The sequence below is a fragment of the Pan troglodytes genome, chromosome 8 (genome assembly GCF_028858775.2).
Source record: "Pan troglodytes isolate AG18354 chromosome 8, NHGRI_mPanTro3-v2.0_pri, whole genome shotgun sequence".
In the NCBI taxonomy this organism is placed as follows: domain Eukaryota; kingdom Metazoa; phylum Chordata; class Mammalia; order Primates; family Hominidae; genus Pan; species Pan troglodytes.
Genome location: NC_072406.2, coordinates 61,045,297 through 61,060,255, shown reverse-complemented (window position 1 = coordinate 61,060,255; position 14,959 = coordinate 61,045,297). Strand labels below are relative to the sequence as shown.

General features: G+C 40.5%; 1 protein-coding gene across 13 annotated transcripts in view; it reads right to left on the bottom strand.

Moving 5' to 3' along the window:
• Positions 1-14,959, bottom strand: part of WDFY4 (WDFY family member 4) — a 298,286-nt gene that overhangs the window by 226,212 nt on the left and 57,115 nt on the right. For all 13 annotated transcript variants that reach the window (XR_010146870.1, XR_010146871.1, XM_016918236.4 and 10 more), the window contains one exon: positions 13,462-14,042. Coding sequence is in view for 11 of the 13 variants with exons in the window: in XM_016918236.4 (XP_016773725.4) it covers positions 13,462-14,042 (581 nt within the window). In the remaining 2 variants the exon portion in view is untranslated. The remainder of the gene's footprint in view (positions 1-13,461; positions 14,043-14,959) is intronic.

Here is a 14,959-nt window from a genome sequence, read left to right as displayed (position 1 = left end):
ACACAAGAGAAGGGAACACTTCCCAATTCATTTTATAAAGCCAGAATTACCCTGATATTGAAAACAGAAAAACACAGTATAAAAAAACTACATTTCAGTATACCTAATGAACATAGGTGCAAAAATCCTCAACAATCAGCAAATAATACCTAGCTACATATAAAATAACAAGGGTACTATGGCCAATTGGACTACCCGTAAATGCAAGGCAAGTTTAATATTCAAAAATCAGTCAACATGATCCATATTAATAAAATCACATGATAATATCATTTAATGCATAAAAAGCATTTGAAACATTAAAAATCTGCTCATGATAAAAAAAAATTCTCAGTAAATTCAAAGGAATTGTTTATAACCTAATAATGGGCATCTACAAATTCCCATAGCTGATGTTATATTCAATGGCAAAGACTGAAGACTTTCTCCCTAAGATTAAGAACAAGCAAGGATCTCTCCATTGCTATTGGATGTAATACTGGAACATATGGATTGGAAAGGAAGACCAAAAACTGGCACTAGTCACAGACGATGAGATTGTCTTCATAGAAAATCCCAAGGAATCCATAAAAAAAAAAACTTCTAGAACTAATAATTAAATTTAGCAGTCTCAGAATAATAGTCGACACACAAAAGTTAACCATATTCCTAAATACTAGAATTGAAAAATTAGAAACCAAAAAATTTTAAATACCATTTGGAAGTGTGTTCAACAAAAGACTCTGGTATAAATCTAAGAAAACATGTGCAGGCCCTACACTGAATATGACAGACTTTGATGAAAGAATCAAAGACCTAAATAAACAGAAAAGCACACTATGTTTATGGGTTGGAAGATTTACTATAGTTAAATTGTCAATTCTCTCCAAATTGATCTATAGATCTAATGCAATTCCAATAAAAATCCCAGCAGGAATTTTTGTAGATATAGGCAAGCTGATCATTAACATTTATATGGTATCAGAAAGGAACACTTCCCAATTCATTTTACAAAGTCAGAGTTACCCTGATATTGAAAACAGAAAAACACAGTATAAAAAAACTGCATGTCAGTATCCCTAATGAACATAGGTGCAAAAATCCTCAACCATCAGCAAATAATACCTAGCTATATATAAAATAACGAGGTTCTATCAGGACAGCCAAAGGTAAAGGAACTGAAATCACCAAAGCAAATTTGAGAAGGAAGAATAACTTTGGAGAGCTTGCATTTGATATCTTACAAAGCCACAGTAATCAAGACAATATTGGTGAAAAGCTAGACACATAAGTCAATGAAATCAAATAGTGTCCAAAGACCTATATAAATATGGCTAAGCAGTTTTTACAAAGTTATAAAGACAATTCAATGGAAAAAAAGATAATATTTTCAACTAATGGCATTGGAAGAATTGGACATTCATAAGCAAAAACAAACAAACAAAAAATGAATCTCAATCTAAACTTCACACATGGTACAAAAAGTAGCTCAAAACAGATTACAGACCTGTAAAACTTTTAGAAGAAAACATAGGAGAAAATCTTCATGGCCGTCAGGCAAAGAGATCTTAGATATGACATAAAAGTGCAATACATAAAAGTAAAAACAAATGATGATTTGGACTTCATCAAAATTTAAAACCTTCAATCTGTGGAAGACCCTATTTAAAGATGAATAGATAAGCTATAGGCTGGGAGGAAACATTTGCATCCCTACAATGGAAAACTACTCAGCAACAGAAATGTATGAACTACTGATACACACAAAATGAGTGAATCTGAAAGGCCTTATGCTGAGCGAAAGAAGCCAGGCTCAAAAGATTACACATGTATGCTTCCATGTATATGGTATTCTGGAAAGACAAAACTATAAGGAAAGATCCACGGTTGCGAGGATAGGGTGGAGAAAAGGTTTTACTATGTGGGGCAATATCTGGGAGCTATTTGAGGTGATGAGACTGTTCTGTTTCTTGATTGTGGTGGTAGTCGTGTGACTCTACACATGAATTAAAACCCATAGAACTGTAGGCCAAAAAAAGAGACTTTTACTTCATGTGAGTTGAAATAATAATAATAAACTACAGGCTAATCCCAAATTACCAACACCCAGTTTTCCAACACCCTGCCCATGTTGCTGCTGTCATATGCAAAGTGAGATTGTTTTTAGTCCTCAGAGTAGCTAAGGTGCTCAGGAGTGTTTCTTGTGCTTGGGCGTAATTTATTCAAATCAACTGAGCAAATACTTATTGACCTTTTATTATTTTCCAGGCACTATTCAGGCACTCTGGATACATCTGTAAACTAAACAAACTAAAATCCATGACCTGGGTGTGAGGGGAAGGGTGTAGACATAAAGATAAACACAATAAATAAGTAAATTAAAATTAATAATTATTGTGTATAATATAACATATTAATATATAACATAATAATATCATAATGAATAAGAAATGATAAGTGCTATTGAGAAGAAAAGAGCCAAGAAAGGAGAATTGACAAAAATTTGATTTTTGATTGATAAGTGCTTGTATGCAGAAGGAGAGTAATTTACAATTTTAATTTGAGTGGCAGGTTTGACCTCTTTAAGAAGGGCAAAACTGAAAGACGGGATGCAGACATCCATGGGAAAAGCATTTCAAGCAAAGAGAAGAGCCATTGCAAAAGCCCTGAAGTAGGAGTATGTCTGGCATATTCCAGGAACAGCAAGGAAGCCTGTATTTTTACACTGATACTGAAGCCACACAAAGACAATACAGGAAAAAAAAAAAAAAAACCTACCAATATCCAAGGGATCAATGTCCCTTATGAACATACATGCAAAATCCTAAACAAAATGCTAGCAAACTAAATTCAACAGCATATTAAAAGGATTATATGCCATGACCAAGTATGATTTATATTAGAAATGCAAGGGTGGTTCAACATAACAAAACCAATCAACAAAATACACCACATTAATAGACAAAGGCAAAAAAACAGATGATCATCTGATTTGACTCATAAAGAGCATTTGACAAAATCTCACACTCTTTCATGATAAAAACACTCCAAAAACTAGAAATAGATAGTAAACTTCCTCAACATGATAAAGGGCATTTATGAAAAGCCCACAGCCAGCAGCATGCCAAATGGTGACAGCTGACCCTCAAATTCATGTGGAATTGTAGGAAACCCTAAGAAGCCAAAGCAATATTTTAAAAGATAAAGTTGGACAACTCACATTTCCAGAGTTCAAAACCTACTACAAAGCTACATAATCAAAACAGTGGAACTGACATAAGGATAAATATAGAGATCAATGAAATAGGATTGAGAATCCACAAATAAACTCATGTATCTGTGGCCCCTTGATTTTCAACAAGGATACAAAGACAATTTAAGAAGGGACTCTTCAACTAATGGTACCAGAGCAGTTGAATAGCTATAAGCAAAAGAATGAAGTTGAACCCTGACCCCTTGCCATATGCAAAAATTAATTCAAAATGAATTAATTATCTACAATAAGAGCGAAAACAAAATTTTTAGGAGAAAACACAGTGGTAAATCTTTATGACCTTGGATTTGGCAATGGATTTTTACATATAATGCCAAAAGCACAAGTAACAGAAGAAAAAATGGATAAACTGGACTTCATCAAAACTGAAAATTTTTGTGCATCAAAGGACATTATTAAGAAAATGAAAGGAGAACCTACAGAATGAGAGAAAATATTTGCAAATCATATTTCTTTTGAGAGTCTAGTACCCACAATATATAAAGAATTCATACAACTTAGCAACAAAAAGAGAAACAACCCAATTAAAATATGGGCCAAGCCCTTGAATAGACGTTTCCCCCAAAAAGATATACAAATGGCCAAAAATCACATAAAAAAATTCAACATTATTAGCCATTAGAGAAATAAAAATCAAAATCACAATGAGATAACACTCCATACCCATTAGAATGGCTAAAACAATTTTTTAAAGGGAAATAAATATTGGCAAGCCTGTGGAGAAATTGAAAACCTTTTATATTGCTGTTGGGTATGTAAAATTGGTTCAGCTGCTGTGAAAATAGGCAGTTTGACAGTTCCTACAATTCTATTGAATTGAGCTACAATTCTACTCCTAGGTATATAATCAAAAGAACTCAAAACAAGTACTCAAATAAATACATGAACGTGAATGTTCATAGCAGCACTATTTACAAGAACCAAAGGAAATAACCCAAATGTTCATCAACAAATGAATGGATAAACAAACTGTGGTGTGTACCCATATGATGGAATATTATTTTATTGTAAAAAGGAAAGAAGTACTGATATACGTTACAATGTAAATGAATCTCAAAAATATTAAGCTACCTGAAAGAAGTCAAACGCCAAAGGAAACCTATTACATGATTCCATTTACACATGATTTATCCTGAATAGTTTAATCCCCAAAGCAGATTGGTGGTAGCCCAGGGACTGGGGAAAAGAATGAGAATGAGTATAGGTTTTCCTTTTGGGGTGATAAAAATGTTTTGAATTAGATAGAGGTGGTCTTTGCACAACATTGTGAATGCATTAAATTCTGTGGAATTGTTTGCTTTAAGATTATTAATTTTATGTTCTGCGAATCTCACCTCAGTGAAAAAAGCTAAGATTTTTTTAAAGTAAAAGATGTCCAGCACCTGGAGCAGTTCTCAAACTTTAATGTGCTTACACATAATAAGAGGACCTTTTTAAAAACAGAACCCTAAATTTCAACCCCAGGGATTTGTGATTCGGGAAATCTAGTTTACACAACTATATTTTTGTGCAACTTTACAATGGATTCTGATGCAGGTGGTCTACAGGCCACACTATGAGAAGCATTGCTGTAAGGTAGAGATTGACAGAGCAGGAATGGAGACAAGGTTCTGGATCCCAAGGATGGCAGACACTGATCCCCCACTGACCTGGTGTTCCCAGACGGCTTGTATCTCGCAAGGGACCTGTGGGTACGACAGAAAGTTGTAATCAAAAGTACAAATCCCAAAGTGCCTGTATCTTTGGGAGCCAGTGGTGGTGTGAGGCGTGCTTGGCCAAATTTTGCATCTCATTTGAAGAAGCCAAGGGGCCTTTGCAGGATGTGAACCAATGAAGCCTCATCATGTCACACAGCCCCTGAGCTTGGCTATAAAATCCTGCCACCCACAGCAGCTGCACGACAGAGAGGATGACTACTCCAATCCTGGTACTTGTCTTGCTTAGATATGGAAGTCAGACAGACTGCCCCCTATGTGGACTCTATCAAACTTCAGGAGGCAAGATTAATAACTATCTCCTGTTACTAAGGCCTGTGGATACTTGAGGGATGCATTAGAAAATTAAAAGCAAAGTGGCCTCATTTGTGCAGTCCATGCTGATTACTCCAGACAGCCACCATCCTCTTCCAAACCTCCAGGGCTTCTCTCTCAGGGACTAGCACCAACCAGTCTCTCTCACACTCTCATCAAATTGGTTACCAAGGCCAGGCAAAGTTACGTCCTAAATAGTTCTCAAAATGATCTCCTGTTCAAGCTACTGCCATCCCTGGAAGGAGCGACTGACAACTCCTTTGCTCCTCTCCTTTCCAGCCATCATCTCTGCCCATCCATCCCTATAGCTTAAAGCCCTACTACAGCTTGAAGTCCAAGCAATGCCTACAGAAGGCAGGAACAAACCTTATTCAAGATAGTTGATTTTGAGTCTCACCTTTATGCCTCCTCAACCCATCTCAGACCAGATAACTCTCATCTTTAAATGTTTAGCTCAGTGGTCTCCTCATCCAGGAAAGCCTCGCTGACCTCCTCCCCAGACTTCATTAGGTGCACTTCTCTGCGTCCTCTCAATTTCTGGGTCTGCCCTTGCCAGGGTCCCCACCAGACAAGGATAATGCTCCATTCATGTCTCTACTAGGTGGGAGCCCAGAAGAGGAGCAGGCAGGAGCAGCCATATCTCCATATCCGAAGCAGTTGCAGGACCACTGCACATCAGGTGTCTTCAGGACACCAGGCATGAGAGTCCAAGACTATCTGCCTTGCCAACCCTCCCTGCCTTTCCTCCTGTCCTGTCCATCTTCTCAATTCATTCATGCCCATATTCTACTCAGTGACCATTCACGGGGACCCCTGATGTAGCTGCAGACCCAGTCCATGCTCACATGGGCCTCACCACTGAAGCAGAAGAAAGAGATTTGAACACCATCTTATTTCAACAGTGGTAAGAAACCAAAAATTGATAGATGTACAGTGCCTTTATTAGCAAATGGGGAAGAGACGACTTAAGTGGCTGATGTCCTTGGCATCCATTTTAATACATATCCTGGTTTCAGATATGCTCGAGTGTGCAAACATGAACCAAAGAAATAAGAAACCAAGGAAGTTTACACAATTAATCATTGATTTGCACTGTGATCAGTGCTGAGGGTGCTGAGGGTGCTGAGGAAATGTGAGGCAGTGGGATCTGATTTGGCCCATGGGATGGGGATGGGCAGGCCAGGGGAGGCTTCTTGGAAGAAGTGACATCTAAACCTAGACAAAAGCATAAGAAGCAACTGTCCAGGCAGAGTGAAGACAGGAAAGACATCCCAGGTAGAGTAAAGGGCATATGTGAAATCTGAGTCTGAAACATGGCTGCAAGGTGCTAGGCAAGTGATGCCATGGGCAGGCGAGACCCCCAGAACTGTGTGCCCCACACTCCCAATGTCTGACTCCCTCCTGGGAATCATGGGAAAGCACTGGAGGCTTCCAAGTGGGAATGACAGGGTCACATCTGTGCCTTCCAAAGGCCGGTGTGGCCTTCATGTGAACTGTTCAGGAACTACACTGTCCCCCATCCTTCCTCAATGGTCTGGCACAACAATTACCTCTAACAAACTTAAGTGACAGATATAACTCATACCCACAGGGGACATTGTTTCAACAGGAAAGATTAGGATGAAGCTGCAGGATGCCCAGCAGCAGAGCCAGAGGAGTAAGTGTTTAGGGCTCTGGCCTGCAGAGTGCCCCATGAAACCTTAACTATTGCCTGGAGCACACCGCATTCCTGTTGAAACGATGTCCCCTTAGGGCTATAAGTTATAGCCACAACTTAAGTTCAAGGTAAAGGTGACTGGGGTTGCTCCTTTGGCTGACATAAGGAATAAACGTCAGCCCACGAGGCCTGGCAGGGGCTGGGAGAAGGCATATGCTAAGGCAGAAGCAAGAAGGAGCAGGGCTGCCTTGCTTTGGAGGGGGCTTTTCTCAGAGCTATACACAGACTCAGTTGTAGAGCAGTCCTCATAACCCATAACCCCATGATGCCACAGTCCTGCACAGAGACCACCCTAGCTCCACATTGCCTATAGGGTAAAAGTGAAATGGTCTCCCATAGGGTTTGTGCAAGGCCCACCACAGTCTGACCCTGCTTCTGCTCCACTTTCACCTCCAGACCTGCACTGTGGATGATGTGCTGCTGAGGGGTAAGCACTCCATTCTGTGGTGTGTGTATGTAGTGTGGATATGTAGTATGTGTGTATGTGTGGTATTTGTGTGTGTCGTGTGGTGTCTGTATGTAGCATATGTAGGTGGTATGTGTGGTGTGTATTCATGTGTATGTGCTAGGTGCTGTGTGGTGTGTAGGTGCAGTGTGTGGGTGTGTGGTATGCCAGTATGTGTAAGGTGTATGTTTAGTGTGGTGTGTGTGTGTTTTGTGTACATGTGGTGTATGTATATGTGCGTGTGATGTGTATATAGTGTGTTTGGTGTAGGGGTGTTTATTTGGTATGGTGCATGTTTCATAGAGATATATGATGTATTTTGGACATCATAGATATATTTTTGGAATTACATAACATGTCACCTCTGTGTTATGAAAAATGTTCCTTAAATTATAGTTACCATAAAGACTAAATGAATTGAAGAATAGTCCATTGTAAAAAGCTGAGCATGGTGTCTGGTGCACACATGCTTAGGAAGCAGCTGTGATCACTCTAACTACCATCTTCCCTCAATGTAGATACTATTATTATGTCTGCCTTCAAATCAGGAGATGGAAGATTAGAGAAATAAAGTAGCAGGACCAAAGAACACAGCCACCAAGGCATAGAACAAGCAGGCCTGACTCCAAGGCCCACGGCCTCTTTCCCTCCTCCCTGGAGACTTGGGACCTACTTTGCAGAAGGCAGGGCTGAGGGAAGCCACTTGCCCAAGGACATACAGGTGTGGTACGGCAGAGACGAGCACCCTGTCTCCCATTCCCAGCCCACTGCCATGCCCTTTACTCTGCAGACTCCCTGGAGGGGGTAGAGTTTCACTTCCTATTCTCTAACCATCAAGGAAGGTCAAGGGCCATGTATCTCTTTTAGGGAGAAAAAAAATGCTCTATTTATGAAACATGGGTCTTATAAATGTAAAAATTACTCATTACAAAACCAGGATGACATTTGACACAGGACTCACCTCTAAAACATCAGGACTGACGCAGTCCATTGGTTAGAACCCAATCTTCAAACTGCAGGCTGTCATGTCAGACATTTGGAAAACTATCACTATTATTGTGGGAGTATCAGAAAAAAAACAGGAAGAACACACACACGTGTGTGCACATACACGCACGCACAGACAAATGCATGCAGGCTTTGGAGGTAGCCCTGGGTTCAAATTCTAGCTTTATTATTTACTAAATGTGTGACCTTTGGCCATGTTTTTTATCCTTTCTCAGCCTTTGTTTCCTTATTGATAAAATTCCAAAATTTTGGAGGGAAATAAAAATAAATAGATGTTTAGTGCTCAGCCTCCATAGACATTCAACTAATTACTATTGCTTTTCTTCACCTGATATCACTTACTAAATGTCTTTTCATACTGACAAATACTCCCCTGCCCCTGAGAGCTGGCAGAATAAGTCAAAGAAGTTTCCACACCAAGATCCTAAGTTAACCTGTATGTTATCAGGGTGCCCAGGCAAAAGGCCTCCTCAGGGATTGCCCCTGAAATACAGAGAACAGGGAACCCAGAGAGGGAATTCTTCCCAAGACAAGCAAGAAAATCAGGACCTGGGAATCTGGCCAAGGCCTGGCTTGGAAAGGGCAGCTAAGACCCCATGGAGGCATTCCAATACCTACAGAAGGGCAGGATGGCCTGAATGAGGATGGTTTCTATGGAATCCAAGAAAAGGAAAATCCTGGAGCAAGATTCACAATAAAAAATCAGACATCATACAAGGGACCTTCCATGATTGTCACAGAAACAATATACTCTCAAAAAACACAAGAAGAAATAATCATGATTCTTATGTTTGAAGAAATAAAAATGAAAGACAGATATGAGAAAGGAAAAGGGCTATCAAATCAAGTTTATTTGAAAAAGAAACAGTATATCTAGACATATAAAATACTGTCATTGAAATTTTAAAAAGAAAACCTAAATGGCTAGATTATATATCAGATTAGACACAGCTAGTAGGAGATTCAGTGGGTTTAAGAAAGACCAAAAGAAACTGTGTGGACCAGAGTACAGAGAGACAAAGAGATGAAAAATGTAAAAGAAAGATTAAGGGAGGATAGAATGAAAAAGTAAAACATACATCTAATTGTGTTAGTTCCAAAAAGGCATAATAGGAAAAGGGATGGAGAAGAGGTCATAATTTAAAAATCCATATTTTATAAAAGACATCAGTTGGGATTCAGGAATCCCATGAATATGAAGCAAAATAAATGTTTAAAATAATGTACATTGAGATATATGACAGTAAAGCAATAGAACAAGAATGGTGAAGATCTTAAAAGCGACCAGAGAAAAATGACAAATTACCTTCAAAGGAAGAGAAATAAAAACGATTTTAAAAGGCAACAATGGAAGGCAATAGCTGGGGAGACCTTCCATTTACTGTGAGAAAATAACTGTCAACCAATAAATGTTTACCCAGCAAAACTATATTTCTGCAATTAGGGAGAAAATAAAGACAGTTTTCAGACAAATAAAATCCAAGAGAGTTTACCACAAATAGACCCACACTACAGGAAAGTTTAACGGATGTACTAGAGTAGATAAAAAATAATCCCAGATGGAAGGATAGAGATGCAAAAAAGAATGGTGAGCACAGACATTGAAAGCATGTAGGTAAATCCAAAGAATATTTTATAAAACAACAACAATAACTGTCATATCTGATGGATTTACTAACAGGAGATAAGTTTAAAATATTAGCTAATAGTAATGTATGAGTTAGAAAAGGGCAAAAATATTTGAGTTTTAAGATCTTGGTGTCTTAATTGGAAGGATAAAGATACTGTTTAACTAAAAACATGAGTATGCCTGTTAATTCACTCAAGGGCAACTACTATAAAATTAATCATAGAGAGTTTAAATTTCATACTAGTAGGTAGGAAACACAATTTTTAAAAATCAATTCAAAACTAAGACCAAAAATGGTTTTTTAAAGTGGAACAAATGTAAAAAGCTAAGTAGAAATCATTCCAAATATATTAATAATTATGAAAGTGTAAACAAATGACTTTCTCCAGTTAAATGAGAAATAATACCACACTAGATTGAAAAACAAAGTAAAACCAACAAAAATGGTTCCTTATTGTTTACAAGAAAAACACCTAAAAATGTAAGGACAGTACACAGAAAGGTTAAAACCAAAGGATGAAGAAAAATCCCAGGCACAAAGTAACCAAAAGAAACCTGATATAGTCCTATTATTATTAAGGCAAAATGTACAACTAGGGATAAAAAGTCCACCATATAATGATAAAAATTTAGACTCCATAAGAATATAAAAATTCTAAATATGTATGATTCTTACAACCTCAAATATATGTAAGGGAAAATTCATCAGAAATTGACACATCCACTTTATCATGAGAGATTTTGAATGCATCGTTCTCAATAACTGATACACCATTTCCCAGGCCGCTGCCGCAGGTGGCGGAGGGGCAGGTCCCAGTGCTGGAGACCGAGGCCACCTCCTGGGCCACCTGGCGGCCGTTGTGGTGAAGCAGGTACTGTTGGGCCGGAAGGTGGTGGTGCGCTGCGAGAGCGTCAACGTTTCTGACAATTTCTACAGAAATAAGCTGAAGTACCCGGCCTTCTTCCGCAGGCGGATGAGCACCAACCCTGATGAGGCCCCTGTTATTTCCTGGCCCCCAGCAGCGTCTTCCAGCCGACAGTGCAGGGCCCGCGGTCCGCAAGACCCAGCGAGGCCAGGCTGCCTTGGACGCCGAGGTGTTCGATGGAATCCCACCGCCCTACAGCAGGAAAACCAGATGGGTGTTTCTGCTGCCCGCAAGGCTGTGCATCTGAAGCCCACAAGAGAGTTTGCCTACGTGGGGCGCCTGGCTCAAGAGGCTGGCTGGAAGTACCAGGCAGTGACAGCCACCCTGGAGGAGAAGAGGAAGGAGAAGGCCGAGACCCACTACCAGAAGAAGAAATAGCTCATAAGGCTGCAGAAACAGGCCAAAAAGAACGTGGAGAAGAAAACTGACAAATACACAGAGGCCCTCAAGACCCATGAGCCCAATAAGGCCTGTTTATTCCAAAAATAAAAAACAAAAAACTGATATTTCAAGCCGACTTTAAAAATTAATGATAAAGGATATTTGAATGAAACAATTGACAAATTCGATCCAAGCGACATAAATAGAACATCGAACCTAACACTCTGAGAACATGCATTATTTCCAAGCACATGTGGAATATTTATGAGAAGGGACTACATTGAGGACCATGAAGTCAACCTCAACCAATTTCAAAGGATAAGAACCCAGACGATCCACCTTCTCTCACCTTGATAGAGTGAGAAGTAAATAGCAAAGATGACTAGAAACACTGTAACAATGGAAATTCAAAATTCAAACACATAAGAGTCAACTATAATTTATAAGGGAAATTAGAAAAATATTTCATACTAAATGATACTGAAAATAAAACTTACAAATTACAGAGAAATTTATATGTAAAAAGAAGATGGAAACAGACATCCAAGTTAAGAAAAAGAACACCAGAATAAGCCCAAAGGTAGAAGGAAATGATAACCAAAAACAGTAGGAGAAACAGGAAAAGTCAAAGTTGGTTCATAGGGCACACTGAAAAGTAAACAATTGTGAATAGTGCTGAAGCAGAAAAAGCAAGGAAGACACAGGTAAACAGGTTAGAAATGAGTCACAGAACTCACAAGTTCTGCTCAGAAGAGCGTGAGGGAGCCATCGTGAGCAGCCAGATGCCCACAAATGGAAACTTTGATGAAATGGGAAAATCAGCTTGCAAAATAACAAACCAAGAATAATTCAAGAACAAACAGAAGTGCATTCTCATGAGAATAAATTTTCTCACAAGAAAACATCGGGTTCACAAGCATTTAGAGGCAAGTTCTGTCACATTAGCTAGGGAACGGAAATAAACAATCTACATAAACTCTTCAGTAGCATAGAAGAGAAGCACTGTCCAACTCATGCTATGATGCTAGCATAAATCTGACAAGAAAAATAGCCAGGAAAGGAGTATGAAAGGCCAACCTCCTGAATATCAGTGCAAAAATCCTTTTTAAACATTAGTACATCAAATTCAGCAATACACAGATTATGAATGAGTTGGTTTGCGCAGGAATGCAAGATTAGGAAACCAATTAATTTGCCAGATTAACCCCCAAAAATCATAATTATCTCAGTGTGTGGAGATTTAACATGCATCCTTCTCTCTACCATCCCCAACACTGAAGTCTGGCAAACGGGGCACTCTGGATAAAAATGCAGTGTCTTTCAGAAGGATAACTTACTACAGTATTAATGGGTGTTCTGTCATTTATGCTTTAGAGGAATGGAAAAAGACACCAACTGTTACTGTTGTATTCTTTCATTTTCCCTCCCACCCCAAGTGGGTTGGGGTAGGGATGGTTCTTCGTGCTCTCTTGATTTAGTGGAATTCTTTGTTACAGACATGAGAGGAAAAAGTTGTTTACTAAAGTCTGAACTCATTGAGGTGTTTGGCCTGCAGAAGTAAGGAGAGCAATTGTCTTTGTTAGGGGGTGTAGAAGCAGCAAGAAAGAACAGAAAGAGTTCCATAATTGGGGTGGACACTGTGGTTTGTGTCCTGCAGATCAAAGGATCTCACCCCACCCCTGGCAGCATCCTGGGGAGGAGATAAAACCTAAGAAGACCGAGGCTGCCTGGCACACCCAGGGATGCCAGGCCCAGGCACCAGGGCTCCCTAGGACAGTAAAGATCCCAAAGGAGAAGGTGAGTGTAGCAGCAGGGTCCTGCCCTCCCTGGTTCTTATGTGACTCGACAGCATCCTCCAACCCAGTACTGACTCAGATTGAATTTTCCATCAGCTCCCAAGGTAAAAGAGTGTGGAGTCAGAGCTAACTTGATTTGAGGAAGTTGAGGTCACATGACATTTCTGCACACCCATTCTGTAGCTGAGCCTTCCTACTGAGTACACATGCGCAAGACATTAGAGTGAGAATGGGAGACAGAGATGCACTGATGACACACTGGCAGAAGAAGCTACCTCTCCTCCAGGTCTGGCCACTGCTTGAAGTTGCGTTGGGGGTCACTGCCAGTTTCTCCCTTCTGAACATCCACAACCGGCCCCTGCTTGGTCCTCAGGGACTCCTTCAGGTCCCCACGCAAGTGGAGGGTGCCGCTGGCCATGCTGTCCAGAAAGCCGAGGATCTGGAGGCAGCTCTGTATCCGGGGTGGGAGTGAGCTGCTGGAGGAAAAGGCAGTGCCCAGCAAATCTGCAAATGGCCTGGCCTTTGTGTCCACCCAAGAGTGCAGCAGGTTGCCCTCTTCCTCCAGGGCTCCAAAACAGCCCAGCAGGCAGAGGTCCTCGGCCAGCTTCTCAAAGAGCCCATTCCTCCTGAAGAAGTAGCCATTGACAGGGTCCCAGTGCAGCGCTGCGGACACAGCACAGAGAGTGTACAAAACCAGCTCCAGGGTCTGTCTGGGGGATACTGCTCCCCATGCCTGCAGCGGGGGCTCCTGGAGGGAGCCTTCCAGGTCAGAGAGCAGAGACAGCAGCCCGTTGAACCCGCTGGAGACTCTGAAGGCAGCACGACCCTTGGGGGTCACCAGGATCCGGAGCAGAGACTGAAACACCAAGCAAATCAAAATGAGTGCACTCCAGGAGGTAGATTAACCCTGAGCCCACACACATTCCTGCCAGAGCATCCCACTAGCTCTTCCCTCAACGACTTCAGGCCAACAAGTTACAGGAAGGATCACTCTGAAACATTGGGATCTCCATATTGTTCCTCTTACGGTTTAGGTTTTCCATGTGTGCCTACTACACTAATCTATACGGTTGATTTAACTGTCCTGTTTTTTGACATGAATGCATATCCTTCCAGAAAGCTTCTGTCCTGTAGCTCATACTCATCCCAGGTCGAGTGCTCACACATCCCCCTCTCATTCCCTGATCAAAACTCTCGTCATACTCTACTGCAGCTACTTGAAAACCGTCTCAGCTCTCCACCAGACTGAAGCTCCACGAGATGGAAACCATATCTGGCTTCCTTACTACTGTGGAACACAGCACACACTTAATGACAATTTGCTAAATGAGTGGGATGAACCATCTCTTATACTGTACAGGAGACACACAGTGAAATCCTCATAGAAGCAGCTTGTTATTCCTTATCTCCCTCTCTGTGCAAGCACGGCTTCATCTGTTATATTAGATGAGGGGAAACAGTAAAATGAATCAACTTAAAATGTGGTGTGAAAAGAGTGTGTCATAAAGAGAAGAGAAACCTGCAATGGAATGAAATGTATAGGTATAACACATAGCATAGGCCAAGTGTGCAGAAAGCAATTAAGCCACTGATAGGATACATCGTGGAATCCACCACCCTCCAGATCACTGAGAGCTGTACTGGCCAGCCAAGCTTTTATTTCCTTCTAAAATCAAACCTTTCTTGAGCACTTACTTACTTGGGCCCAGTGCATGGTATATACTCTAGGTAATCAATACATGCTATTGGAAGGAAAGAGAGAGGAAGAGAGAG